The sequence below is a fragment of the Cydia amplana genome, chromosome 21 (genome assembly GCF_948474715.1).
Source record: "Cydia amplana chromosome 21, ilCydAmpl1.1, whole genome shotgun sequence".
NCBI lineage: Eukaryota > Metazoa > Arthropoda > Insecta > Lepidoptera > Tortricidae > Cydia > Cydia amplana.
This window is the reverse complement of record NC_086089.1, coordinates 8,854,338-8,881,841: the sequence shown is the minus strand read 5'-3', so window position 1 is coordinate 8,881,841 and position 27,504 is coordinate 8,854,338. Positions and strand designations below refer to the sequence as shown.

Below are 27,504 nucleotides of genomic sequence, written 5' to 3'. Positions count from 1 at the left end.
GGCTACGCGACCTGAGTCGCTAATGATGGTGGTCCAGAAAAACAGATCTCAAAATTCTTATATGCTTATTTGTATAAAATCAATACATTGTAATATACACAATAGTTATTTTCGATACAAATGCGAAAAAGAGGAAATTCGAAACGAGTGGCGATAAATTAAAACACGACCGAAGGGAGTGTTTTAAATCGACACGAGTTGCGAATTACCTATTCGCACGTGTATCGACATTTTACAGTACATATGGCACTTTAAAGTTTCGACATCGCACGAAGTGTTTTTTTACGCACTAGTGCGGAAAAGTAGCCCCATATGTACTGTAAAGGTATTTTACAGTACACATGGGGTTACTTTTCCGCACTAGTGCGTAAAATGGCACTTTTCGTGCGTATGTCGAAACTTTAAAGTGCCATATGTACTGTAAAACGTTGTTCGATACATGTGCGAATAGGTAATTCGCAACTCGTGTCGATTTAAAACACTCCCTTCGGTCGTGTTTTAATTTATCGCCACTCGTTTCGAATTTCCTCTTTTTCGCACTTGTATCGAAAATAACTATTAACGTCTACATTTGCCGTTTTTTCAACCTGTTTAATTTTGCATATATTTTAGTTGGCACTTTTTTTAAACCACTAACATTCATTGAGCTATATCTATTGTTTACCATGATTATAATCAAATATGGACAAAGATTTACCACAATTATCAATAAGGAGTGAACAAAGCGATTAAAAAACCCCCAAAACTTCTATGCATTTGACATTTTGAAAGACCTCCATCTGCACTAGCGCCCCTAGCGTCGAAATTACACACTACCCTCATTGACGGATTACTAGGAGTAGTAGTAGAGTAGGGGGCCGATTTTTGAATTTCGATCGATCGATTTCGCCACTCGAAATTCGGTGGAAAACGGTGAAATGATAATTTTTGAAATACGAGCCATAGAAATTGGGAATCTAGTGGTATTGACCACTCGATTTCAATCCTATTAGAAGAATTTAGATGCCTAGTAGTGGAGATATTATTTAACGAAATATATGAAATCGAGCGGTCGAAATTCCAAAATCGGCCCCTAGGAGATGAAATGGAAACTCACTTTTGGCACTTAGGGTAAAGGTAAATGATTATCAAAAATGCATCTAAATGAAGCTTAAAGTTGGCACTAGACTTATAATAGGTAACTAGTATTAGGGCCACCGCCATCTGTGATAGAACAGATTAATTAGTTACTAAATTGAGATCAAATTATTATGATAAAATGTTATAATGCTACACTCAATGGATACGTTGCATGCGATATACTACGGTGACTGCTTATCATCAGGCGGGCGGTATGCTTGTTTGCCACCGACGTGGTACAAAAATAAAAACGTGTGTGAGAGGATTTCTGTATACGAGTATGTATTCATTATTTCAAGATTAGTTTGCATTGCACACGAAATGAAATAAAAATTAGTAATTTACAGTACATATTTTCCCGCACCAGTGCGTAAAATAGCACTTTTCGTGCGAATGTCAAATATCAAAGGGCCATATGTAATGTAAAACGTTGTACAATACACGTGCGAATAGGTAATCTCTCCCTTCGGTCGTGTTTTAATTTATCGCCACTCATTTTCGCACTTGTATCGTAAATAACTATTTCGTATTTTATAAATTTACAAGCCCTGCTAGAAGCAAGGCATCAAAAAATAGAATTAGACTCATTTGAGTGACCCCCTCCACGGAAATCTTTAGTAAAAGGCGAAAGATTTATACGTTTTGAAGGGAAACCAGAGTAACTAGGAAACAGTATGGCGGCAACCACATCAACTCAGGAAAAATCTTAACAGCGCGATCTATCTTGCATCATGGCGCCATCTACCAGCGAATTGGTAACTAATTTAAACATTCTATGAAACACTTTTACGTACAAATACAACTCAAATCATAACAATACTTATAGCTACTTAATTATTATAACATTTACGTCTTGTTTATATTATTTTCATGTCAATTAAATATAAATATCATGCGACGCCAGCGCCATTTTTGTGAATTTGCTAATTGTCCATACTATTGGCAAAATTTAATTTAGTTTTAATACTTATCCTATGTTTCTGTGTTTTTTATACTTCAGGTGTTTCAGTACTTGAGCTGTCCGTTGATTCCTGAAATATAAAACATATTTTTTTATTATATAGACTAGAGATTAACATATATTTTTCGTGAACAAAAATAAAATGTTTATTCAGTACTAGCGACCTGCCCCGGGTTAACAAATTATACATAAACCTTAACTACTATGATTTTGATTTGATTGTATATAAACAGAAGTAGCAGACCTGGCTCGGCTAGTGTGTGAGCGTAGTTAGATGTCAGGGCACGTGTCCGGGCTGCATCTGTCTCGCTCTAGTCTAGAATGGTAGAGAGGGAGCACTGACCTGGCTCGGCTAGTGTGTGAGCGTGGTTAGATGTCAGGGCACGTGTCCGGGCTGCCTGCAGTCGCCGCACGCCAGCATGGCGCTCGAGTAACGCTCCACCTGAAACACCCACCAGAATCCATCATTAATCGACCTATCATCAATATCAAACGTCAACGCCATCTAGCCACGTGTGAGCCAAGTATAGCCTCCCAAGGCCCAAGGTCCTACCTATGGTACCTATCAGTTCGATGTAATTTAAACCATGTTCAATTGGAACAGAGTCGCTTTTGCCTTGTTTCGCTCAATTTTCAAACAACGCAAAATAAACTCTATTTCCTATAATTTAGGTTTAAATTTCAGTGGCAAATTTTGGATGTTTCATTTGCACTCACTCACTCTCACATTAAGCAAAATGTGCGACGTAAATACACATTGAACGAAGATATTGGACGGAATACCATACTAATACAGCTAAGTACTGCCCGAACTGGTGAGACTACTAACGCCATCTGGTGGTGAGTAGATTTAAACTAGTTGAATAGTAAGAGCGTTCCTTATGCTCTAGTTTCCTAGGATAGCGGTGCCGTCATATAGCGGCCGTCTCCATACAAATACTACGACATCCATATTTAGCCGTATTATTTAGTATGGAGACGGCTGCTATATGACGGCACCGCTATCCTAGGAAAACCGATCTTTATTCGCTCCGTGTATGACTATTGCGCCGCTGTAGTGGGTGTGGGACATTGCTTATTTGAAAATTGGCGGCCAAATAGTATGAAAGTGTCGTCCCACTAAAGTTCATATTTTCACCACATCGTCCGCTGGCGTCGCTTGTTGTTCTCCCACCACTAAATTCGCACATAGCCAATATGTTTATTTTTTGACATAGCTAGCTTGAGCAAATTGTAGAATCTAGGTAAAAAGTATATTAGAGTAGGTACTTCAATTATATTATAAGAATACACGTATTCTACTAAATGTCTATTAATATTTTTTGGGATAATAACAATTTAATAATCACATTATTAAATTGTACAACGGGACTTAATCGCGTATATAAGTTTTAAGATTTACCTCCGACGTTTCGAGGACGGCGTTGTCCCCGTGGTCTCGGAGAAGACTGGATTAAGTTGACAGCAGCATCTTCTAACCGCGCGAGTTTTTCGAACTACCCGCACTTCGTCTTGTTTATCCGCTTGAACGTTTTGTTGTCCCGTTGTACAATTTAATAATGTGTAAAAATCGTGAAAGTTTAAATCAGTGCAATTTAATAATCGTTTTGAGAATTTGAGCACTAATTTTATAGGTTACCCAGATTTTTCCGCCTCCTTGCAGATCTTTTGTATAGTATTTATCACATTTTATATAAACAGCACATAGTCGTATATACAACAAAAATAATAATCGATATAAAATCGGTATCGATATATCTAACCTGGAACGTCCCAGCCCTAGCGTTGTACTCCTGTGCCAGCTGTTGACACGCGTGCAGCACCGCTTCGGAGTCTGTCAGCTCGTCTGGAAAGTTTACAAATGGTCAATATTAGACTTTTGATGACCCGTAGCGCCATCCATCGGGGGATAGCCGAAGCCATACCGTGTAATATTGTTGAAAAATATTTACGTTGACGTAATTTTTACGTAATTAAATCTTATACAAAGATTGTTGAATAGATTTCGCTAACATCTACCAAATAACTGAAAATATCATAACAAGTATAGACTTAAGAAAAAACACGTTCAAAGAAATTAGACCATGTTGATACTACTGACGCCATCTGTTGGGGAGTAGTTACACAAGTACTATTTGGGTATTAAATTAGTAAAATTTAGATTTTACGCAGGTTTCTCGTATAAATCATAGAGAAAAAAATACATAGATTGCTCACTTCATACATCAGGTTTAGTACCAAAAAGACTATTAGCATCTCTTAGTCTTATGCTGTTGAGATAAGACTGCGGTCGGTGCTACATCTATTGTCAAGTAGCAGTACTGATAGTTCCGCTACTCGATGCTAGATGTAGACACTGAAATTAATAGTCTAACTGATGTATGGAGTGAGCACTCTTGTCTTACTATATTTCTCTATGTATAAATGCAATTTAAAATTCATGGATATTTCCTAGTAATATTCATGAAATGTAAACTATGATTATAGCTCAATTTTACTACGTTCCTATATTATTCCTGTCATCCTAGTAATGTAAGCTCTATCTTTTAATTCCCTAACTAAGCATATGAGAGTTCAAAAAGATGTACTTTTAACGCACTGTCTTGATTTGTTACGCTTTACGCATCTGAATATATATACTATGTATTCTTAGCGAGATATATCCAAGGAAACATCTGTATCTATGCATGCGTTCAATGACTGTTTCTTGTATGATTGTTTCTGTGTTATCTCCGAAATATTTATCCTCTAGCGCCCAGAGACCTATAAAAAGGTCTCATGTTCCATTCTAATTTGAACTTTGTATTGACAAAATAAAATTTCATTTTGCTTGGCAAGGTTTGACGTAAGGGCGGCTAGAGGATAAATAATAAGTTTTTTGGCAAAAATTTCATTTTATGTACAAGCTTTTATCGCTGACTGTACTTTTCTTACGACAGACAACTAATACTCATCGAGACAATTCTAAAAACCCCTAACACAATTAGGTTGCGTTGTTTCATCACAGAGTTCCTATGGCCACCTCCTGTCTCCATCATCAGATCAGCTCAACGGTACCATAATATTGCATTGTCACCCGACTTACATGTGTATGCAAAATTTCAGCTCAATCGGAAACCGGGAAGTGGATCAAATTTAACTTGCAAGATTCCATTACATAGTTACATACAGGGGCCTATTTCTCGAACGATATTAGACTAATATTATTAGTCCACGAACTGTCAAATCGTATGAGATGTCATGAAAACACACTAATACTATTAGACTAATATCGTTTGAGAAATGGGCCCCAGGTCGACATAATAAAAGCGTGTTAAAAAAAAAATTGCGTCTCAAAAATGCGACATACCTATAGCGACGTGTGCCGACACGACGACGTGGTGCGTGGAGAGCGCCCACGCGTGCACGGAGTGCACGTGCCGCACGCCGCTCACGCTCGACAAGGCCTGCACGAACTCGCGGTAGCTGAAATAAAGTATGAAAATGGTGAGACTACTAGCGCCATCTGGTGGTGAGTAGATTTAATACTAGTTGAGTAATAAATCAATTTCGTCATAAATAAACAAAATACCTTGAATTATTTAAATATTTATTTTGCAAGTAGGTCTCAAGTCTCTAGGCAATAAAACATTTACAGTTCAAAACACAATAGCAAAAGTACCTAAAATCTATTTTTTTATTCGGTAGACTAAAATGACATTTCATAATATGAACATAAAATGTCATTTCATAATATGAAATGTCATTTTAGTTATCCCAATAAAAAAATAAATTAGGTACTTATTACATTTTAACACATTTTAATTATCTTTATGAAAACGAATGTACTCTACACGTATCTATTAGTAGCCACTCACAAAAGGAATACATTATAAATTAAATTTAAATTACAAAATTACTGATTTGCGAATAATATTGCAGTTTTATTCAAAGACTACTAGCGCTATCTTTTGGCGAGTAACTTAAAACTTTCATAGCCATATTTATAGAACGTTTATTTCTAAATTTTTTCAAAACTAAGGCAACTAACCGCATGAGCATTGCTAGTGCGTCGCGCACGACGCGCGCTGACGTCAGCAGCACGAGCACGGAGAACACGAACGTGCAGATCGGGTCCACTATCTTCACCTCTATTTTATTCTAAGACTACTAGCGCCACCTGTTGGCGAGTAGCTTAAAACTTATATAGCAAAGATTTTATTCCTATATTTTAGACAGATAACTAACCGGAAGTCTCTGGGCACAGCCTGCATGAGCATCGCCAGTGCGTCGCGCACGACGCGCGCTGACGTCAGCAGCACGAGCACAGAGAACACGAACGTGCAGATCGGGTCCACTATCTTCGCTTCCGGCTGTGGGAACCATATTTATTAACTTTATAACATGTAAACTAGATGGCGCTGTACGACATGCGGTAACTAGATTGCCAAACGTCAGCGTTTCACAATCCAGAGATCCTGTGATAAAAATACTTCAGTCGTTTGAGTCGTAAGACTCTAATTCAATTCCTTTAGTCTTTTTATGAATTTGTTTTGAATAAATAAAAAAATCTCAAGAAAGGAGCCGGTTTTTTACAGGGGACTCCAATCTCTTACAATTAAAAAAAACTCAAGTAGCAACGTTTTGACTCAACAATATTTCTATTAAATTGATTAGAGTCAGAACGTAAAATCTTAAAGATGAGTATGAGTGATGACCGCGAAAATCGAAATTCAGTATTTTTTATTTATTTATTTAACAAAACACAATGTACCTACAGTGTACCTATAATTCCTCAAAAACCCTCACGTAATGAATGAACGTTCCCCTTGTATTTGTTATAGGTACTTATATAATATATTTTATAAAAAAAAACAACCCATCCATACTATTCTACATATTACTCAAGAAATACCTAAAACGCGTGACAAGTGCGACATTTTAAAACTATATTTTAAACATGAAATTTTACGTAATTAATGGAAATATGTACTTAGTTTTTGTGTAAAGTTAAATAATCATTCAAAAAAAAACATAAAAATAACACAACCGAGATTTGGAAGTCGGTAAAAAATAAATATTTTTTTTTTATCTAATTTTTATTGAGGCTTTGGACCAGGGATGTTGCGAACATCCGCATCCGCATCCGCAACCGCGGAACTTCCGCATTATTTTCAACATCCGCATCCGCATCCGCATCCGCATAAAATCGATGCGGAGCTTATGCGGATGCGGATGTCGAACAAGTCGGTACAGGAACGTCTTAGCGGTGGCGTAAGTGTTAGGTAATTTCGTCATTACCTATAACGAAATCGTCTAGATCCAGAAAAGTCGGCGAAGTTACTGTTTATTAAATATAACGCACCTATATTCTTGCTCAAATACTAAACGTTTCGTTTCTTTTTAATAAAAATATACTAAAATGTAATATTTGACGTTTTCTAAGTACCTAATCTTGACATCCGCATCCGCATCCGCATCCGCGGATGTGAGCCTTTAAATATCCGCATCCGCATCCGCATCCGCGGATGTGAGCCTTTAAATATCCGCATCCGCATCCGCATCCGCGGATGTCAAAAAATCTGCATCCGCAACATCCCTGCTTTGGACACTCTAGGTGAATTAAAAATATTGAAATGCAGTTGCAACATTTAGTTACCTATCAGATGTTAGAAGCGCGGACTATAATAAAATTCATTATGCTCACTATGGTCATCTTACTCTCTCACTCTAAATATGCCATCATTGGTTCATAGCTAGTTATAATTTGTATTTTATTTTTAATTTAATTTCTATTTAATAAAATGATTTTAATTATTTATTTATTGGAGTACAAGAGAAAGATCTCCGTAATCGGGTTGGCCGGTCGAAGTATTTAGCAGATGGCGCCATCATAGCTTGCCCTGTCAATCCCTAGAATTGTATCCAATTTTTGTTTTTTTAATGCCCTGGATGCCAGCCCTTTAAGCCAAATCTCTAAGGGCAAGCTATAATGCCTTAGCCTTAGAATTTGTAATGAGAATATCCAAGCAATTTCACGTTGGAGTGGCTAAGGTTCTCTATAACGCATACGTGCGCAGTAAGTTGGAATATGGTGCGGTTGTCTGGGATCCATATGAGGACAAGTATTCCCTAATGCTTGAAAAAATGCAACGAAAATTTGCACGTTGGTTGTATAAAAAAGCATATGGTTATTACCCTTACCTCTACCCTTCCATCTTTGTCTCGGGGATGGTTGGGCTAGACAGTCTAGACACGCTCGCATTGAGGCGGAGGGTGTTGCTCCTGGTGCACTATCTCTCAATCATTCACCACCAAGTTGATAGCCCAGAGGTGTTAGAGAAGATAGGGTTGTTGGTTCCTAGGAGGATACCACGGGATGTGGACGGGGCGATCGCGCCGCGTCGCCGGCCGTGTGTGTTGCTGCGGCCGTCCGCTCGCACATGTTACGCGAGGCACGCACCTACCACGCGTGCTTTATCATTTCTCCATCTTATGCTCACTCAACACGTTGACGCTGACATGTTCGCCGATAGTTTAGCAAATTTGTGCAAAACTGCTAGACAATTTTTAAATTTTCATACTGCATGACATTGTATAGGGTAACAACATGTAAGATTCATGATTGTCCCTAATCTGTTTTGACATTTAATTTATTTTATTGTTTTGCTCTATTTCTGTTTTCTTAGAGTGTAAGTAAAATTATAATTTTAATTTGTATGACATTTTTATGCGCATGATTTTATATTTTTGTATGTTTTAATTGTCCTTAATTAATTAGCATGTATATTGACAATGTATCTGTTTTTCCTAGCGTATAAGTGATTTGGTCTGTAACTGTAAGCTTACATTGTGTTCAATAAATAATAAAAAATTAAATAATAATGGCGCCATCTATGCAAACCTTTGACAGTTGCCAGCCCCATTTGCGAATTTCTGTTTTCGCGGTAGGCCCTCTGGTCTGGGTTGTAAAACTCACGTAAAACTTGATGAGCACCGAAGCTAAGAGGACCCCGCAACTCTGGATCAGGTCTCCGATCACGTGGATGAGGGCCGCACGCAAATTTATGTTCCTACAAACAATTATAACTTAGTTAGATAATAAAACTAACGGTTATGGCGAATATGTGGGTTGACACAGTTTTGCTTAACCACGTCCATTTGCGGTTCACAAACTGACAAAACAACGCAAATACGCTTCTAACCCTGTGACATAACAACTAGTTCATATTTCTACAGCAGCAAAGTTAAGCTGGCAGCTCTCCTAGTGACTTACTATAGTATATTTGCGAAGTATTCGGCTTCGGCGTTAGTAAAAGCTACTTTGTTGTGTTTTACATAAAGTTTATATTTAAATGTTGTTATGAGAGTACGTGTTATATTTTTTAGCAATATTATAATAGTCTTGATGACTAATCGTTTAACTAAATCAAAAATATCACTACGTAGTATAAAACAAAGTCGCTTACCGCTGTTTTTCTGTCCCTATGTATGCTTAGATCTTTAAAACTACGCAACGGATTTTAATGCGGTTTTTTTTAAATAGATAGAGTGATTCAAGAGGAAGGTTTATGTATAATTTGTTAACCCGTGCGAAGCCGGTGCGGGTCGCTAGTAAAAGATAAAACACTGGCTCTTCTTATGTAACACATCTGTTATTTATACAATGGTAATTTTGTTATTTCACACTTAATGTACTACTCATCAATAGATGGCGTTAGTAGTCCCACAACTTCCAACGAATCTTTGCGATAATTCTAAAAGGCAGAGCAGAATGTCTGCTTCTCACGCCAAAGATATTGCGAGAGTGAGACGGAGATAATCACCTGTCGCCGCCCCCTTCTACTCGCGTCGCGCCCAACTCCGTCATAGAATAATCCCCATTTACAGAGTAGTCTCCATTAACTATGGCGCCATTTTCCTTGTCGCGACGGAACACGCCGAAGCGCGAGCGGGGCGTGTGTGCGTGCGTGTGCGCGTGTGTGCACGCTGCGCCGCCGTGCGTGTGGTGGTGCGCTGGAAAACAAAAGAATCATATTGTCTTTGTCTTAGTGTAAGGCCTGAGTGGACGCTCGCTCGGCGGGGCGTGCAGCGTGGCTGTGGGCTCACGCGTGATGTGAGCAGCGTGCACTAAGGCCGCTCCTATACGTGCGCATTTGTTTAACATGCACGCCGCACGCCCCGCCACGCTGCACGCACAACTCAAGCGTCCACTCAGGCCTTACACTTACGCTAGTACTCGCACCCAAAAGTTAGGGATGAGTATAGTTTTCCTGGTTCATATTGACTGACAAGTTGTGTTTGTTCGACTATCTTTTTTTTATTTGCATAAACGGCGGAGCAGGGGCCAGTTTCTCAAAGGCTTGTAACTTGTAATACAAGGGGAAGTCCCTTTCTAACAAAAGCTGTCAAAAAGTGACATCCGCTTGTATTAGAAGTTACAAGCTTTTGAGAAACGGGCCACAGATGGCGCTGATTTTATGTGCTCAAGGATAAGCGCTGCACGGTTTATATAAATACGAAATTATGAATACACTACAATATCAAGTATGTCGTCCTATATACATACTTAGGACTGGACTATGTACATAACAGACAAGACATCCTCTAGACTGAGCATAGTAGCGCTACCCCCTCTGCCACAAATATACGGTAGTTTTACTCCATTTTCGAGCCAGTGTCTTTGTGTGACGTCCGTGTCTTTGAACGGACCAATCACGGCACGGGACTCGCTCACCTCGTCCCCCGCACCCCACTATTTTTGGCAGCATCGGTTTCATAACTCCGTCTAGAGGATTCCTAGTCTATGTCATCAACTTACCGATACCGGAGCACCCATGTAGCACAACAGCGAGTATGATGTTGAAGATGACCCCGCACCCGGACACAACCATCATAGCGTCCGGCTCGATGTCGAAGTCGCGCGAGTGTATCCGGATGGCCGCCACGTACACAGATACCGGTCAGTGTCCAAACTCCTCGCTAGATGGCTGTGTTATGTTAGTAGCGAATCCTGAATCGCGCTAACGGAGTGTCGACATAGAATCTATAAGTACTTTGATTACACCATCCCGTTCGTAAGTTTTTTTGATGATGTCTTGTTATGTTCGCGAGAGTTTAGGTCTTCCGTCTACTCGAAGGGGTTAATTGTGACATTATCTATGAAAAGGGACCCTATTGTCGATGGTCCGATATAAATACGAGGCCGTGCGGCGTAAGCGCCATCGACAATAAGGTCCCTTTTCATAGACAATTCCTCAACTCACCGATGCCGGAGCACCCATGTAGCACAACAGCGAGTATGATGTTGAAGATGACCCCGCACCCGGACACAACCATCATAGCGTCCGGCTCGATGTCGAAGTCGCGCGAGTGTATCCGGATGGCGGCGACGTACACGAATATGCCGGTCAGGATCCAGATTAGGAGGACAGACACCATCGCGCCGAGGACCTCTGCGGAAAGAAAAAAATGTTTTAGCCTTTGAAGTTTGAACGTCATATGCTGCCCTCACTAAAAATATGACTTCCTGAGATCCTATAGGATGCGCCATTCGCCTTCGCTCTCGTTTTCCAGTGTGCCAAGCGGGAAACGGATTTACGCATTTCGAATCCCTATAAGAGAGATTTACTCATTTCGCTCAGTGGATCTGTAGACTATATTGGTCCTGAGTGAGTAGAGAGAGAAGTCAATCAATCAGATACATACAGCCATAAGTGCGACCAAGATGGCGAATCACGCGATACGATCCCGCCATGTTTTTCCGAAACCCTCCGAATTTTTTCGAACCGCTCCGAAACATATTCGCAGTAGGGCTCGCGGTCGTGTCCGGGTTTCGTGTACACGTGTTAGGTACCCGTTTCCGAACTACACGTACACGGTTTTCTGACCCGTTCTACACGTGTAGTCGGGTACCCGTGTAATTAAGATCCGTGTATCCGTGTACCCGTGTACACGGTGAACGGACCTTAAATACACGCGGGCCTAGCCCGTCCTTGGCGTGTAGCGGAGATTAAAGTAATGTGTAGAGCTTTAAATAAAACAAAGTTCAGAAGCTCCGATTGGAATCGAATCCGATCAAATTTATCGGATTTTCAATGTGATTAATATGTGTTGTACTAAGTTAGGTATTGATTTTGAATTACCTATGTCATGTGTTATTCAAGTAATAATTAGGTAGTTACTCAAAAAACATGTCCAGTTTAGTTCTTTATCGTCGTAGATTTCGTAAAATGACATGCATAGATAAAATAAAGACAATACCGTACGTGATGAAATACTTTCGAAATCTTAGGCGTAGATATTATGAATTTTTTGCTGTCTTTGTCATTAGCAAAATGCTCTTTGCCGCGTGTCGCGTGGCAACAAAATAATGGGATAATTCGACCTGAAAGATATTTTTTACAGATGTGTTGAGCTTATTACAAAAAGATGAGAGCAAAAGCACCAACGCGTATTATAAAAACAACAAGTTCTTTTTAAATGAAACGTTAATTAATGTAAGAGGGATTTTGGGTTACTTATGGTTCGGCTCTTGATTATGCTTTGTTTGTTCAAGAGTTGCCCACCCTAGCGCTACAAAGGAAAATATGATTTAGGTATATTATCCGTTCGTGGTAATGTCAGTAACAGTGTTCGGCAAAGTTGGTGCCACACGGGGTTAATGACCTCAATCATTATGCTAATACGGGATTCGTATCACGGGATTCGTGTTGTATTACGTCCTACTACAATGTTTCTAATTTTAATAAGTTAATGAAATACATTTATATTACAGTATAATAATGAACAGAGGTGAACGTTTTACAATAAACACTGAGCAAATAAACTTTAAATCACAACGTGCGAACTTGGTCCGAGGAACATAAATAAACTTATTTTCTACTGGAAATGGGTTCTCAACCAATTCCTTATCATTAAACTAGAAAAGGATGGCATTAACTAATAAAGGGATACTGTTTTCCATCTCTTTCGGGCTAGTTTCAACTTCAACTATGCACGACGCACGCAAACAATAGAAAATCTAACGGTGACCTTCGACAAGCCAGGTAGTCGGGTAAAGGGATATTTTTATCACTTTAGTTTAGATAAGTATATTTTAAACAACACTATATTTTAACACGGGTGCAAAAAATAAGAGCTAGGTATAACTTATAATTTATACTGGAAATTGAAACAATACCTACTCGTTTAAAAGTGTATCAATCTTTTTAATGAATAACGATACAATTTATGCGTTTATTAAATGTTTAAACGTCTATTTATAAATAAATAACACTCAATATTCTAATACTTTTTCGAACAAGATCGCGGCATTTGAATGATGTCCATATTAACATTTCTATCTGGATTCCCGCGTTGTGGCACCAACTTTGCCGAACACTGGTCAGTAAGCATAACTATCTACTTTTGGACTAGATTATCATTTAGGTTAACTTTTATTATCAAAAAAACCGACCAAGTGCGAGTCGGACTCGCGCACGAAGGGTTCCGCTCCATCAACAAAAAATAGAGCAAAACAAGCAAAAAAAACAAGCAAAAGAACGGTCACCCATCCAAGTACTGACCCCACCCGACGTTGCTTAACTTCGGTCAAAAATCACGTTTGTTGTATGGGAGCCCCACTTAAATCTTTATTTTATTCTGTTTTTAGTATTTGTTGTTATAGCGGCAACAGAAATACATCATCTGTGAAAATTTCAACTGTCTAGCTATCACGGTTCGTGAGATACAGCCTGGTGACAGACGGACGGACGGACGGACGGACGGACAGCGGAGTCTTAGTAATAGGGTCCCGTTTTTACCCTTTGGGTACGGAACCCTAAAAACGAGAGGAGTTATGACGTCATCTTTTTTGTATGGAATTAAAAAAAAATGTTTAGAAACCTATCATGTGTGGTATTAAACGAAAGGGCTTTCTGAGCCAATTCCTTTGGGTACGGAACCCTAAAAACTACATCAATGAAGAAAATGAGATATCAGTGAACTCAAAAGATACTAAAATATTGTTAATTTTAATTTTATTTAGAGTAAAGCAAAAAATATGAATTATTGAAACAAAGTGTACTTACCTACCTATTAATTATTGACATTATCAATCAATCCGGTAAAACTGCAAAGTAATCGAATCTTCCTATTCAATCGTATGTCTTCAAAGGACGATTCTCCGCTACACGAGAGTAAAGGATCGAACCCGCGGGTAATTAAGATCCGTTTTTTCGTGTATCCGTGTACACGGGTACACGGGTACCCGTGTAAACGTTTCCGAATTCGGGCAGGTTCGTGTAGTTCGGGTTCTTAATACCGCCGGGCTTAAGAACACGGGTACCCGTGTCAGCGTGTAACACGTGTATCGGGAGCTCTAATTCGCAGTCTCACTCGCTCACTCGCTCCTCGCGCTCGGCCGACTCATTCGATCCATGAGTGGGAAAGAGCGCGCACGGAGCAGTGAGCGAGTTAAATCATCAGTGAGTTGAAAAGTGAGCGAGTTGAATCAAATGATATAGCTCATTTAAATCACTCACTCGCGAACGACACATGTCTAGTAATAAGTAATTTTAGTTACTCACCAGCGCGTTTGTACCCATATAGGACATGTTTAAGTCCGGTTGCCGCTTGGCGCAGTGGAAGGCGAGTAGAGCGAGGGCGAAGCCCCCTAGTCTCCCAGGAATAAGGACTCTTTTAGTTCCCAATTCACTCGTTAGATGTAGCTGTCACGCCCGCGGCGCATCCTACAACGCGCTAACGGAGTGTTGACGTAGAAATTTATAATGTAAGGCCTGAGCGGACGCTCGAAGCGGGGCGTTCAGCGGGGCGTTCAGCGGGGCGTTCAGCGGGGCGTTCAGCGGGGCGTTCAGCGGGGCGTTCAGCGTGGCTGTGGGCTCACGCGTGATGTGAGCAGCGTGCACTAAGGCCGCTCCTATACGCTTGCGTTTGTTTAACATGCACGCCGCACGCCCCGCCCCGCTGCACGCCCAACTCGAGCGTCCACTCAGGCTTTACACTAAGTAATTTTAGTTACTCACCAGCGCGTTTGTACCCATAGGACATGTGCAAGTCCGGTTGCCGCTTGGCGCAGTGGAAGGCGAGTAGAGCGAGGCCGAAGCCCCCACAGTCGCTCAGCATGTGGGCAGCGTCGCACATTACGGAGAGGCTGCCCGCTAGAAACCCGCCAATCACTTCTGCTATCTGCGTATAGTAAAGGGACGGGTTTTAGAAACGAGTCCTGTCAAAAAAAATTTTTGCAACACTTATATTCCTGACTGTACTTCTCATAAGCATGTCCATCAAGTACTTCTAAAGAGAGTATAACTCTATGTTTGTGTTCTTCCATTGGCTATGCGAGGAGTTCCTTTGGCTACCTTCCGACTGCATCATCAGATGTACCTACTCCAAATTACAGAAGTACCTACTCCAAATTTGAACGGAATCACTCAGACAAAATTTTGAATCAGATATCAGAAAGTGGTTCAAATTTAAGTTGTAAGATTTGAATCAAACATACAAATAAATATACCTCAAGTTGAGTTGCTGTATTCTCTGTATCATTTTTATTGTATTGTATGAACTAGTACCTACATAAACAATAGTAAAGTGTCATTCTATACAACTTGGTTTGTATGTACAAACCGCCATATTAAAACTGTCAAAAAATATGAACTTACTAGTGACTTTTGTTTACATAGTTAGCAAGTTCCATAGAATCCTTTATGGACAGTCGCCATCAGATATATCGGAGCGGCCAAGGTGTTCACAAATATCTGAACACGCCTCTATTGTCAAGGCGTTAAAGTGCGTGTTCCGATATTTTTGAACATCTCGGCCGTCCAGATATATCGATATCTGATGGCGATTGTATATATTTACTAACCATGAACAGTCCACATAGTACGAGCGCTAGTAGTAGTTGTCGCACGGCGCTCCGGGGCTCCGAGTGCGAGTTCCAATGGCAGTGGATGGCAGTAGGGCTCCGCCCCACCGGGATGTCTGTGTACGTCTCCTGGGAAAGACAATACGATTAGGTAAGGATCTCGCGTAAAACTGTTAATCTACACACTTACATATCCTCTACGATTAATTAAAACCGGCCAGTGCGAGTCGGACTCGCGCACGGAGGGTTCCGCTCCATCAACAAAAAATAGAGCAAAACAAGCAAAAAAACGGTCACCCATCCAAGTACTGACCCCGCCCGACGTTGCTTAACTTCGGTCAAAAATCACGTTTGTTGTATGGGAGCCCCACTTAAATCTTTATTTTATTCTGTTTTTAGTATTTGTTGTTATAGCGGCAACAGAAATACATCATCTGTGAAAATTTCAACTGTCTAGCTATCACGGTTCGTGAGATACAGCCTGGTGACACACGGACGGACGGACGGACGGACAGCGGAGTCTTAGTAATAGGGTCCCGTTTTTACCCTTTGGGTACGGAACCCTAAAAAACCGCACGGCTAGCATAAAGATACCTACACTATTTTGATGGAACAAATTTCTTCTTAACTCACATTTATAGATGAACACTTATCGCGAAATTTATTTTATTACCTTTACTTACCGACGTTACGACACAGGTTTCACTGGTCGTGGTCGCGGCTACGACACAGGTTTCCCTGGTCGTGGTCACGGCTAACTGATGTCCCAGCAAAATGTATTGTAATGATTTTCACGTTTCACGATATGCCTAGGAATTTCACGATATGCCTGATCTTACGATCGGCCGCCGACATATACAAACTTTATGTAATGCCGGCGCCAAACATCTCCACCCTCCACCCTAAATTGTCTAGACTTGGCCAATAAATTACAAACACTTGTTAATAGTGAATAGTAGTGTTCGATCAAAGTTTTGGTTTCGATGTCAGCATTACAAAACATGTTTCGGCCGAAGGTTCGGATTCGGACAAAAAGTTGCATAAAAATCATGTTTCATCCGAATGTTCTGTTTTCGCCAAAACTAGAGCAAAACCGTATACTTCTGTTTCGTTTCGACATAAAATTCGGTTTCGGTCGAACACAGAAAATATGACAATACTCTGTATTAAATATTCGTTCGTATTACATTTAGAACGACAAGATAAGAAAACACAAGTCTAGCTAGACGTAGAACTTAGTCAAATCGAAGTAGGTCTCTAACCTAGTTTATATACGAGTTTGAAGTAAACAACATGTTTATCGATTACTTGAAGCTAAAACGTTCTGGGTAGAAACGAGCGAGATGCCCGCTTATTCTTGGTGTGCCATGCATCTAAGAAGTGGGAATGAGCTTTGCCAACTTTATAGTAAAACGACAGTTCGGTCGGATAAATTGGGGCAAACGAATTTTTGCTTTAGTGCCTCGGATATAAACTAAGTTTATCTACCTATTAAAATGTTTCGTTATCCCTTATTTAATGTACAAAACAAATGTACATACAGCCTAACTAACAAAATCGGCTTAGAAACTTACGGCTTAAGTAACCCTGAGGTAGGGTAGCATTCCATTTGCTTGCAGAGTTGATCGCTCAGCAGTTGTACAGCTATATATAGTTGGTCAAACCAATTTGTCAGTAAATAAGAACAAAAACGTACTACTTATAGTGTAAGACACAGATAGAATAATTCTCTCTGTCTATGTTTGAAATGAGACAGTCCTTTGACAAACAATAGCTTTCCCTTATCTATTTAAGTACTTAAAGCCAGAAAATTAAAAGAAAACGATTCTTATTAAAATGTTGCTCCCTATGGTATGCAGAGTAACGATATACTTACAACTGAATATAAATTAAAATTAGATATGTGTTCGTGATTTTTTATATCGAGGCATTAATTTAGTAAGCTTGCAGTCTGCCCTTGCTAATGTAGTCTAATAGTTTCCGTGTGTTTTTCATGGTATTTTCCCTAGGTTAAAACGTGTAAAAATTCAATATAAAAATTAAAGTGTCAGTCTATGGAACTTGCTAACTATGTAAACAAAAGTCACTAGTAAATTGACATTTAAAGACAATTTTAATATGGCATTTTGTTTACATATACTTAGCAAGTTCCATAGAATTACACTTTACGATTTTGCATTAGGTACTCCGCTGTTAAGGATCTGAAGGTTCACACATCACACTGGCTCGCCCTAAGATTCAACTCGCCCACACTTCAATAACGTGAACACACGGTCCGTTTGTTTATGCAGAAGCTTAATTAAGCGGGGTTTATATTTGGGGGTTGCTTTTTCGGCCGGCGCCGGGCCTCGGGTCGCTACTCGTCGCTTCAATTAGTACGCGTGGAATTGTTTGGTTTTTAGAAAACTGTTTTTCACCACACCAACTGGTAAAGGTTCTCTTGATTTTTTAAAAACTGATAGCAAAGTTGCATTTTATTCACATGTGAGGCAAAGTAATGCAAATTTTGAGTTGTTTCTCATGTTTGCTGATATAATTGACTTTTAAATGATGATTTTGAATTATAAATATTTAATATCATTTTGTTTGATATCTTACAGTTAATATTTTCTTCGGGTTGGTGTGTTTTGCATTTTGTGTTTCACTCGGGAGCAAATTTTGTTTAAACCTCGTGCTTTGAAACCCTCGCAAGGCTCAAGATTCAATTTTTCGAACCACTCGCTACGCTGGTGGTTCAATTTTGGAATCTTTCGCTTGCTCGGGTATCAATATTAGCACGAGCGGTTAAACAACAACTTTGCCCCCTTGTAAAACAAATAACTATTGTTCTGTTTATTTTTAGTTGTTTTTTAGGGTTATAGCAATTGTTTTGTCTTATGTTACTTAATTTGCGGCTGCGAAAAATATGACGGTTTAGTACTTAGATCATAGATACTATACTATTTAAACCGGTAAACATAATCGTTGGATAAAACATCACTAAACCTTATAAAACAAAGTCCCCGCCGCGTCTGTCTGTTTGTATGTATGTTCGCGATAAACTGAAAACTACTGAACGGATTTTCATGCGGTTTTCACCTATCAATAGAGTGATTCTTGGGGAAGGTTTAGGCGTATATGTCATTTGTTAAGGTTTTGTAGCCCGTGCAAAGCCGGGGCGGATCGCTAGTAGTTCGTGTTCCATTGTTCGTATCGTAATATGTGTGGTGATAATCTTTCTTGAGAAAAACGCCAAAATTACCTAATAATTTGGTCCAAATTTGGTCAGGATCTACATATGGGGCATTATCTATGAAAAGGGACTTTATTGTCGATGGCGCTTACGCCGCACAGCGTTGCGCGGCATTGTATTTATATCGGAGCATCGTTAATAATGGCGTAACTCGTAAGCGCCATCGACAGTAAGGTTCCTTTTCATAGATCACATTTTCGTCACATTTTTTATTGATTCTCTTAACACATTCATTGCCACCCAGCCAAACAAGACATCCGCGCCAGGCCACAACAATTTCTTCATATAAAGGTGTAGTACCACGATTCCGACTAGTCCCGATCCGATAGTCGGGTTTTCGGTACTGAATGTGTTAATTGGCTTCTTAAATTGTTTATATCTGTTCCATTTAACGTTTACGTTTGAGTCGTTATTTTTTATGCAAATCGTCGAGAAAAGCAGTCTCTTCGTTTAATTAAATAGAGCAATTAAAAATAAGCCCAGTTCTTAAGCCAAAGGCCTAAAACAAAGACGTTTAAAACCTAATAAAATCTAATCATGAACATTACAGCGAACCTAACCTATACAACGTTTTGGCACAGAAAATGAGATTTTTGTGTGTTTTCATTTTTCATGAACAAAACTCTCTACAGAAGTTAGTGCGTTTTCACTTTGGAGGTCAATTTCTCCCAGTAGGGTGAGTATGGGCAGCTAAAAAAAAATATGTGTCCGTTATTTTAGACTACTCTATTACATATATAAAAATTAATCAAATCAGAGCCGGACAGTTGGGTACCCTTCCTTGTTAGACATTTTATTATACATCTTGTATAAGATTAGAATAATTGTACCTATAATTTAATACTTACAGATATTGTTTTCATTTTGGGACGAGTTCAACAGCACTGTTCATGAAATTAATATAACAAATTCGATTTAATAGTGGATTTAGTTATTTCACAAAACACAATTAAAAACTATTTTTTTAGATAAATTTAATCTAGAAATCCGTTATGATCTGAATAATCGAACATCGCACTTGTACTGATTTGAAGCAATTTGGTAGGTAAGCAATGAAAAATAAGGATTGTATTCCACCTATTCAATTTCTTAGTTCAATTGTGTATTGCGTCTCACATTTTGCTTAATGAGAGAGTGAGACGCAATGACATCGGACAAAGACATTGGACAGGAATACAACCCTAAGAAGCAAAAGGCGGAAAAGCTTACTTAAAAAGTTGTAACTGCAGCAGGATATGGAAGAAATTTCATCTTTGTGGCGAACGTCATAGAGTGCATATTAGAGTGTGAATATTGTGTATTAGTTGTAAGGCAAGTTTCAAATGAAGAACGTTGGTTGTTTTGTTTATGAGGGTAGTTTTAAAATTATGTTCTTACGTATAGTCTTTGGTACTTCCAGCACTCTGTTCGCACAGTTATAGTTTGTCAAAGGACTGTCTCATTTGAAACATAGACAGAGAGAATCATACTATCTTTGTTTTACACTAGTATTAGGGCGTTTTTTTTTTGTTGTTGTCCCAACCACTTTTTTTTTTTTCAAATTTGGGATTTTTTATGTTATTTCTACTCAAAATCACGAGCTCTTTCTATCCTAATAGGAGAAAAAAAGTGTCCTAAGGTTTTTTTTCCATTCCGTCACCATTTTTCATAGACTTTGTATGGCGATCGCGTAATGGAAAGATCGAAAAATGTATGGAAATTTTGGGACACTTTTTTTCTCTTATTAGGATAGGAAGAGCTCGTGATTCTGAGTAGAAATAACATAAAAAATCCCAAATTTGTAAAAAAGGGTTTGGGACAACAAAAAAAAACGCCCACTAGCACCCAAAAGAAAAAGATGAGTATAGTTTTTTGTTCTTATTCACTGACAATTTGGTTTGACCGACTATACTTGATTACTTACCTATATACAAGTAGGTCGCCCTATGGAAAAGCTAACTATACAAATATAACTATACCTAATTTTAGCTCACGTACGTCGGTCTAAAAATTTAATTAGATAAGGTATTGTTTCCTTTAATTACAGTACCCGTTAACTTTCCATACTGTATTGATTTCCAGTCTATATATACTATGATATATACAACAATGTCAACAATAACGGACTGATAACGCGCCTCGCTGATAATGTTTATTTGGCTTGGCTCCCTTTGTTTGCCCTCAAATTAAATGTGACGTTATCTATGAAAAGGGACCTTATTGTCGATGGCGCTTACGGCATTATTAACAATGCTCCGATATAAATACAATGCCGCGCGACGCTGTGCGGCGTAAGCGCCATCGACAATAAGGTCACTTTTCATAGATAATGCCCCAAATTAGCATGAAAACAGCACATTGCCGCGCTGAGCATAAGAGCAGTAACTCATTATGAAATGTCATTCAATGGGGTTGGCAACTGTCAACGGGTTGCATAGATGGCGCCATCATAGCTTGCCCCTTTTTTCTATGAGATTTGGCTTAAAGGGCTGGCATCCAGGACATTAAAAAAACAAAAATTTGACACAATTCTAGGATTGACACAGGGGAAGCTATGATGGCGCCATCTGCTAAATACTTCGACCGGCCAACCCCATTGGGGTCCCTTTGTTTCCCATAAAGTTTTAAGTCAATGTATTGTTTTGTTTGTCATATTATCATTAGTCATAAAACTGAAACCGTTAACTTTTCAGGATTTTCGTAAGGTTATAATATAAGGGTACAATAGATAGGTTAGGTTTGTTTTATGCTGGCAATCCTGAAAAGTGACGCGTTTCTGAACCTAATAATTAATAAATTATGACTAACGTTAATAGGTAATAATATCTGGGCGACCGAGCTTTGCTCGGAAAGCATATAAAAACTCAAAAATGCGCGTTTTCCCAGAGATAAGACCGATTTTTCGCCCCCGAAAACCTCCATATAGCAAATTTCAACGTAATCGCCGTGCCGTTTCCGAGATCCCCGAAATATATACATAAATAAATATACAAGATCTTCCACGGGTTGTCCCGGCATTTTGCCATGGCTCATGGGAGCCTGGGGTCCGCTTGGCAACTAATCCCAGTTATTGGCGTGGGCACTAGTTTTTACGAAAGCGACTGCCATCTGACCTTCCAACCCAGAGGGTATAAACTAGACCTTATTGGGATTAGTCCGGTCTCCTCACGATGTTTTCTTTCACCGAAAAGCGACTGGTAAATATCAAATGATATTTCGTACATAAGTTCCGAAAAACTCATTGGTACGAGCCGGGGTTCGAACCCGCGACCTCCAAGAATTGCTCGTTTAAAGGTATTAGTTAGATAATATCCTTACCCTGAAAATTGTCTGAAAACGTTGTGCTGAACGGCGCCATTAAATTATCCAACTGAATAATACGTTGCCACAGCTAAATATAACTGTAAAAACGTCTTAAAATATTTGAATTGGCATAGCAGATACGACCTTATGAACCGGCAGTGTCGTTACTTTAGCAAAGGCCTTAATGGTACTTATTTACATAATAGCAACGTATTTAGGGTTTTTGGATAAAATTACTAGCAGTGCCCGCAGCTCCACCCGCGTGGCGGGTTATGCTATTTGTATTAGGTATCATCATCATCAGAAAGGTTCCTAGCATTGCCACTGCTTCTTGCCACGGCTCATGGGAGCCTGGGATCCACTCGGCAACAAATCCCAGATTTAGCGTATATGAAAGCGACTGCCGTCTGACCTTTCAAACCAGAGGAGAAACTATTAGGCCTAAGGGGCATGGCACACTGCGTCCGATTCGCACGTCGCTCCGATGTTTGAGCGAGACGCGTATAGCGACGTCCCGCTCGCACGTCGTGCGAAACGGACGCAGTGTGGAATGCCCCTTATTGGGATTAGTCCGACTTCCTCACGATGTTTTCCATCATCGAAAAGCGACTGGTAAATTTCAAATGATACATCATTCATACGTAAGTTCCGAAAAACTCATTGGTACGGGTCGGGATCGAACCCGCGACCTCGGATTTAAATTTCCCCGCACATACCGCTAGGCTACCAATGCTTTATGCCATCATGTCATATCAATATCAAAACCTTAAAAGTTTTTTAAATCAGAATACGGCTCTGAACAAAAACTGTAGATAAATGGCATGGCTTTGTGTAGCCAGAATTGAATATTATCAGCTTTGTGATGCGGGGTCGGCCATTGTTAGGCTAATGCTCATAATGGGCTCATTGACCGAGCGAAAGCGAAGGTTTCCGTTTCAGCTTGAGCAGAAATTATTTCGTAAGTCCGGATGTCCTCCTCTACAGGTCGCAACCGATTCTTGTAAAACTTGTGACCAGGGGGCTATTCATAAATTATGTCATTTCAAATTAGGGGGGGGTCTGGACATCGGATGATGGTAACATGACGTAGGAGGAAACGGGTTCGAAGCATGATTTTTGGATGATTTTAAGGAGGGGGGGGGGGGTCAAATATCGTCAAAAATGACGTAATTTATGGACAGCTCCCAGGTTCTATTTTAACGATTCAGTGTTTGGATTTTTTTCAAAATGGCGGTGTCATGGGGGTTCGCGAGGTAATACAGCTAACAGAGCCACTATAGTTTTGTGACTATCTTTAAGGTGTCGCGTTCAGCGGGCTCAGCGCGGTTCCATTTTTATCGACTATCACTATGCCCGTCACTTTCGCACTTACATACTTGTTAGAACGTGACGGAGGCCACTGATAGAGGACCTTCAGTTTCCTCGCGTTGTCCCGGCATATTGCTCATGACATGAAAGCCTAGGGGTCCGCTTGACAACTAATCCCAAGAATTGGCGAAGGCACTAGCTTTTACGAAAGCGACTGCCATCTGACCTTCCAACCCAGAGGGTAAACTAGGCCTTATTGGGGTTAGTCCAGTTTCCTCACAATGTTTTCCTTCTCCGTAATGCGACTTGTACCTAAATATTACGATTCATCGTACGTAAGTTCCGAAAAATTCGAATCTTTGGTACGAGTCGGGGTATGAACCTGCGACCTGCGCTCCGAATCGAAAGTAGAACGTACCCCTCACCGCTAGCCTACCATAGGTTTTATAATAACTGTATTTTGTTAAGAAAAGACACAGCGATCACAGGCCTTTTTAAAACGCGACCATTGTATCCGGTTACAAAATGGGAATTACCAAAAAAGTTCTTAGAATCTATACTAATTATTAGTTTTTTTTCCTGGTAGGATGAGTAAGCAAAAGACGTACTCGTAACAACACCTACCTAGGACCTAGGATAGAACCTGGAGTAGATACCAAGCTAGTTTAATTGCAAGGGTAATTCAAATACCTGTTCAGTGCTAATAGGGTATTTGACAATTTTTTCGATCAGGTTTGGTTTAAGAATCAAATGTCTGTATGGGACCCATTGTCTTAAAGCAATACAAAAGTCACAAGTGATGATCAAAGTCTGAGGGCCTACCGCGAACCACGTTCGACGTGTTACCTCCCTGTCACACTTACGTACGAATTTACAAGTGCGACAGAGAGGCAACACGTCGAACGTGGTTCGCGGTAGGCGCTCTGGCACCCGCACTTTACTGACGAAACGCTTAATTCTAACAAAATGGCAATACATCGTGACATTCGTGACGTCACCATGTAACGTTAGAAGCCGTTTCGATGTATGGAAAACAAGGAAATTGCGATTTTGACGGTGAAATATTGCGTTTATGTATGTTGTGGCTTTACTAATTTTTTTTTATAAAATGTAAGGAATCGAATGGTACCATTAATACCATTATTTTTTCCTATTAGGAATTTAAAAAAAAACATTTTTTTTTTAACTTTAGGGTCTTGTAGTTTTTTATTATTCACATATATATTATTTTTAAAGTTTCCAATGTATTGTGATAAATTGCTCATTTTCTATCTATTTAACTAAATTTAGTTATAAAATTCAACATGTGTCAACAACCCTTTTACTATAATAAATATATGTAATAATTATTAGCTACGTTCAATCAATACCGACGACGACGACAGATCATGTTCTTGATAAAGATTGAAATCAATGTAAATACATCAGCCGATAAGTAGTCAGTCGCCATATAAATAGAAGCGACCAAAGTGCTTAAAAATATCTGAGCATGCACTTAAACGTCTTTATAATAGAGGTTTTGTTCAGATATTTTTGAACACCTTGGCCGCTCCAATATATCTGTACCTAACATCTTTTATAATTTATTCTCCCAAATGCAATGTTCTGAACGTGAATAGATAAGTAGATTACATTAGGCGGCCTAGTTAGTATAGGTGATAAATTGTAATGTATTATTTGTTAACATCATAAATACATTAGTCTAATAGATTGTGCTGTGTGATTGCAAAGTCATTCTATTACTATTTATGTACCCTTATAGTTAGTACAAAAACGGAACCCTTATAGTTTCGTCATGTGGCTCTGTGCGTCTGTCTGTCCTATGTCACAGGCATTTTATTCAGAAACTATACTTCGTCTTCGTCTTTCCCTCGTGACTGAGGATCGTGACCGAGGATCGTGACCAACAACTATGTCCCTCCATTTATCGCGAACAAGGGCTGTGGGCTGCCCTGTGCATGGAACCACATGCTTGTTTTATGGAGTCCGACCATCAAACAGAAACTATAAGGTATATTTTAACCCATTCACTGCTAATCACGACTCATTGTCATTTTGCCTCTACGAAGCATTTCCGCTACATACCTGGAAACCCATGTTAATGGCTACAACCCTAACTCAGCGGTTAATGTGTTTATAATAAAATTTGGAATGTAGGGGTTGAAATTATGTCATCTAGTTTTGACGATTTTTGACCCCCCCCCCCTAAAATCATCCATAAATCATGCTTCGAATGACCCCGTTTCCTCCTACGTCATGCTACCATCATCCGATGTCCAGACCCCCCCCCCCCCCCCCCCGCCCCCCAATTTGAAATGACGTAATTTATGAATAGCCCCATAGGTTTATTTTGTGAGCCATAGACATATTTCACACTTCTTTCCTTGTGCTTGTTGCTTCCCAAATTTCCCAATATGATATGATTAAGTATGCCCCAATGACATCCGTATACCGTAAACGAACATTTTTTACTCGTAAATGGATCCTAAATTATGAATTGTTTTCAAAATGACAGGCACTTTTCCGAGCCTTGATTATCAGGTTTATCTTGGTGACTATTTAGATTAGGTTAAATGAAATACTACATGACTTTAGTGATAAACAGGACAGTTATCTCTAATCAATCATAAATAAAGAGTTTAAATAATCATGATATTTTGCTGATGAAAATCACATGATTGGAGTACTGAAGGTTAACTTACAAGCCCAAGTTTTAAGTAAGACAGACAGCGCATTCAATATAGTAATAGTTTTGCAGTTTCTAAATACATACATACATACATATAATCACGCCTATTTCCCGGAGGGGTAGGCAGAGACCAGAGATTTCCACTTGCTACGATCCTGACATACCTCTTTCGCTTCCGTTACTTTCATAACATTCCTCATACACGCTCGCCGGTTTACGGTGCTCTTGCCTGGCCTTTCTTCAGTTTCTAAATGGTCAAAATAAATATCCTTGACGTTAGCAAAATATTATTTTATTGTCTGTGCAATAAGATACTTCATGCATTAATAAAATAAGCCGAATAGACCTAGAAATATAGCACACAGATGAAGTTACACAAAAACTTGCGAAAACGGATATTAAAATAAGGTTTTACAGTTTTGATAAAACAGTGTTAGCACAAAAAGTGTAATAACAAAAACTATCATAAATATGATTTAACTTCTTTAGATAACAAAACGTTACCATTTAACTTGTGGAATTTCGGGAATAATATAATATTGGCGCAGAATTTCGTTTTTAAAAAGATACATAATACTTTTTTTTTAAATTAGCCTTACCTCAGAGAGCAAAGGCGCTCTGTCCAAGTGCTCAGAGGAAGCAAAGGCCGATTCGAAATACACTCCGTGGTCTCCCGGGTCGTATCTGGAGCTGCCCTCGTCCCACATCCTAGCTTCAGGCTCGTCAGACATTCTGGCGCCGTCACTTCTTGCAAAAAAAACTATTCACACCATCACTACACGAGTATATGCTAGAGGACTAGAGTACGGTCTTATTTGGTAGAATTTAATTAGTATGTTCGATCACTTTGTCCAATTCATTACACGTATTATTAAGGAAAAACATGAGACACTGTCTGCGTCGTGATAAAATCGCGAACGTTTATCTACAGACGAATGATTATAGCTGTCAAAATGAAATGTCAATAATGTCATTGCGGTGCGTTTTGTTTTTGCATAAAGTGATAAGAAAGTACAGCAGCGGCCGAGTTGGTTAATACACGACCCAATAATGTACGACCGTAT

The 27,504-nt window shown here is 39.4% G+C and overlaps 1 protein-coding gene and 1 non-coding gene across 2 annotated transcripts; both read right to left on the bottom strand.

Annotated features, from left to right (window-relative positions):
• Positions 1-1,653: 1,653 nt before the first annotated feature.
• Positions 1,654-27,379, bottom strand: LOC134657911 (proton-coupled zinc antiporter SLC30A2-like). The gene is made up of 11 exons (XM_063513491.1): positions 27,040-27,379; positions 15,930-16,058; positions 15,085-15,247; positions 11,326-11,514; positions 9,886-10,075; positions 9,039-9,132; positions 6,308-6,432; positions 5,430-5,545; positions 3,844-3,926; positions 2,424-2,522; positions 1,654-2,150 (listed from the first exon to the last, which is right to left on the bottom strand). Exons 1-10 carry the CDS (start codon positions 27,169-27,171, stop codon positions 2,457-2,459), a joined length of 1,287 nt encoding a protein of 428 aa, XP_063369561.1. The 5' UTR covers positions 27,172-27,379; the 3' UTR covers positions 1,654-2,150; positions 2,424-2,456.
• Positions 1,664-1,781, bottom strand: LOC134658264 (U5 spliceosomal RNA). The gene has a single exon (XR_010097687.1). It is a non-coding gene; the product is annotated as a U5 spliceosomal RNA (small nuclear RNA).
• Positions 27,380-27,504: the final 125 nt, after the last annotated feature.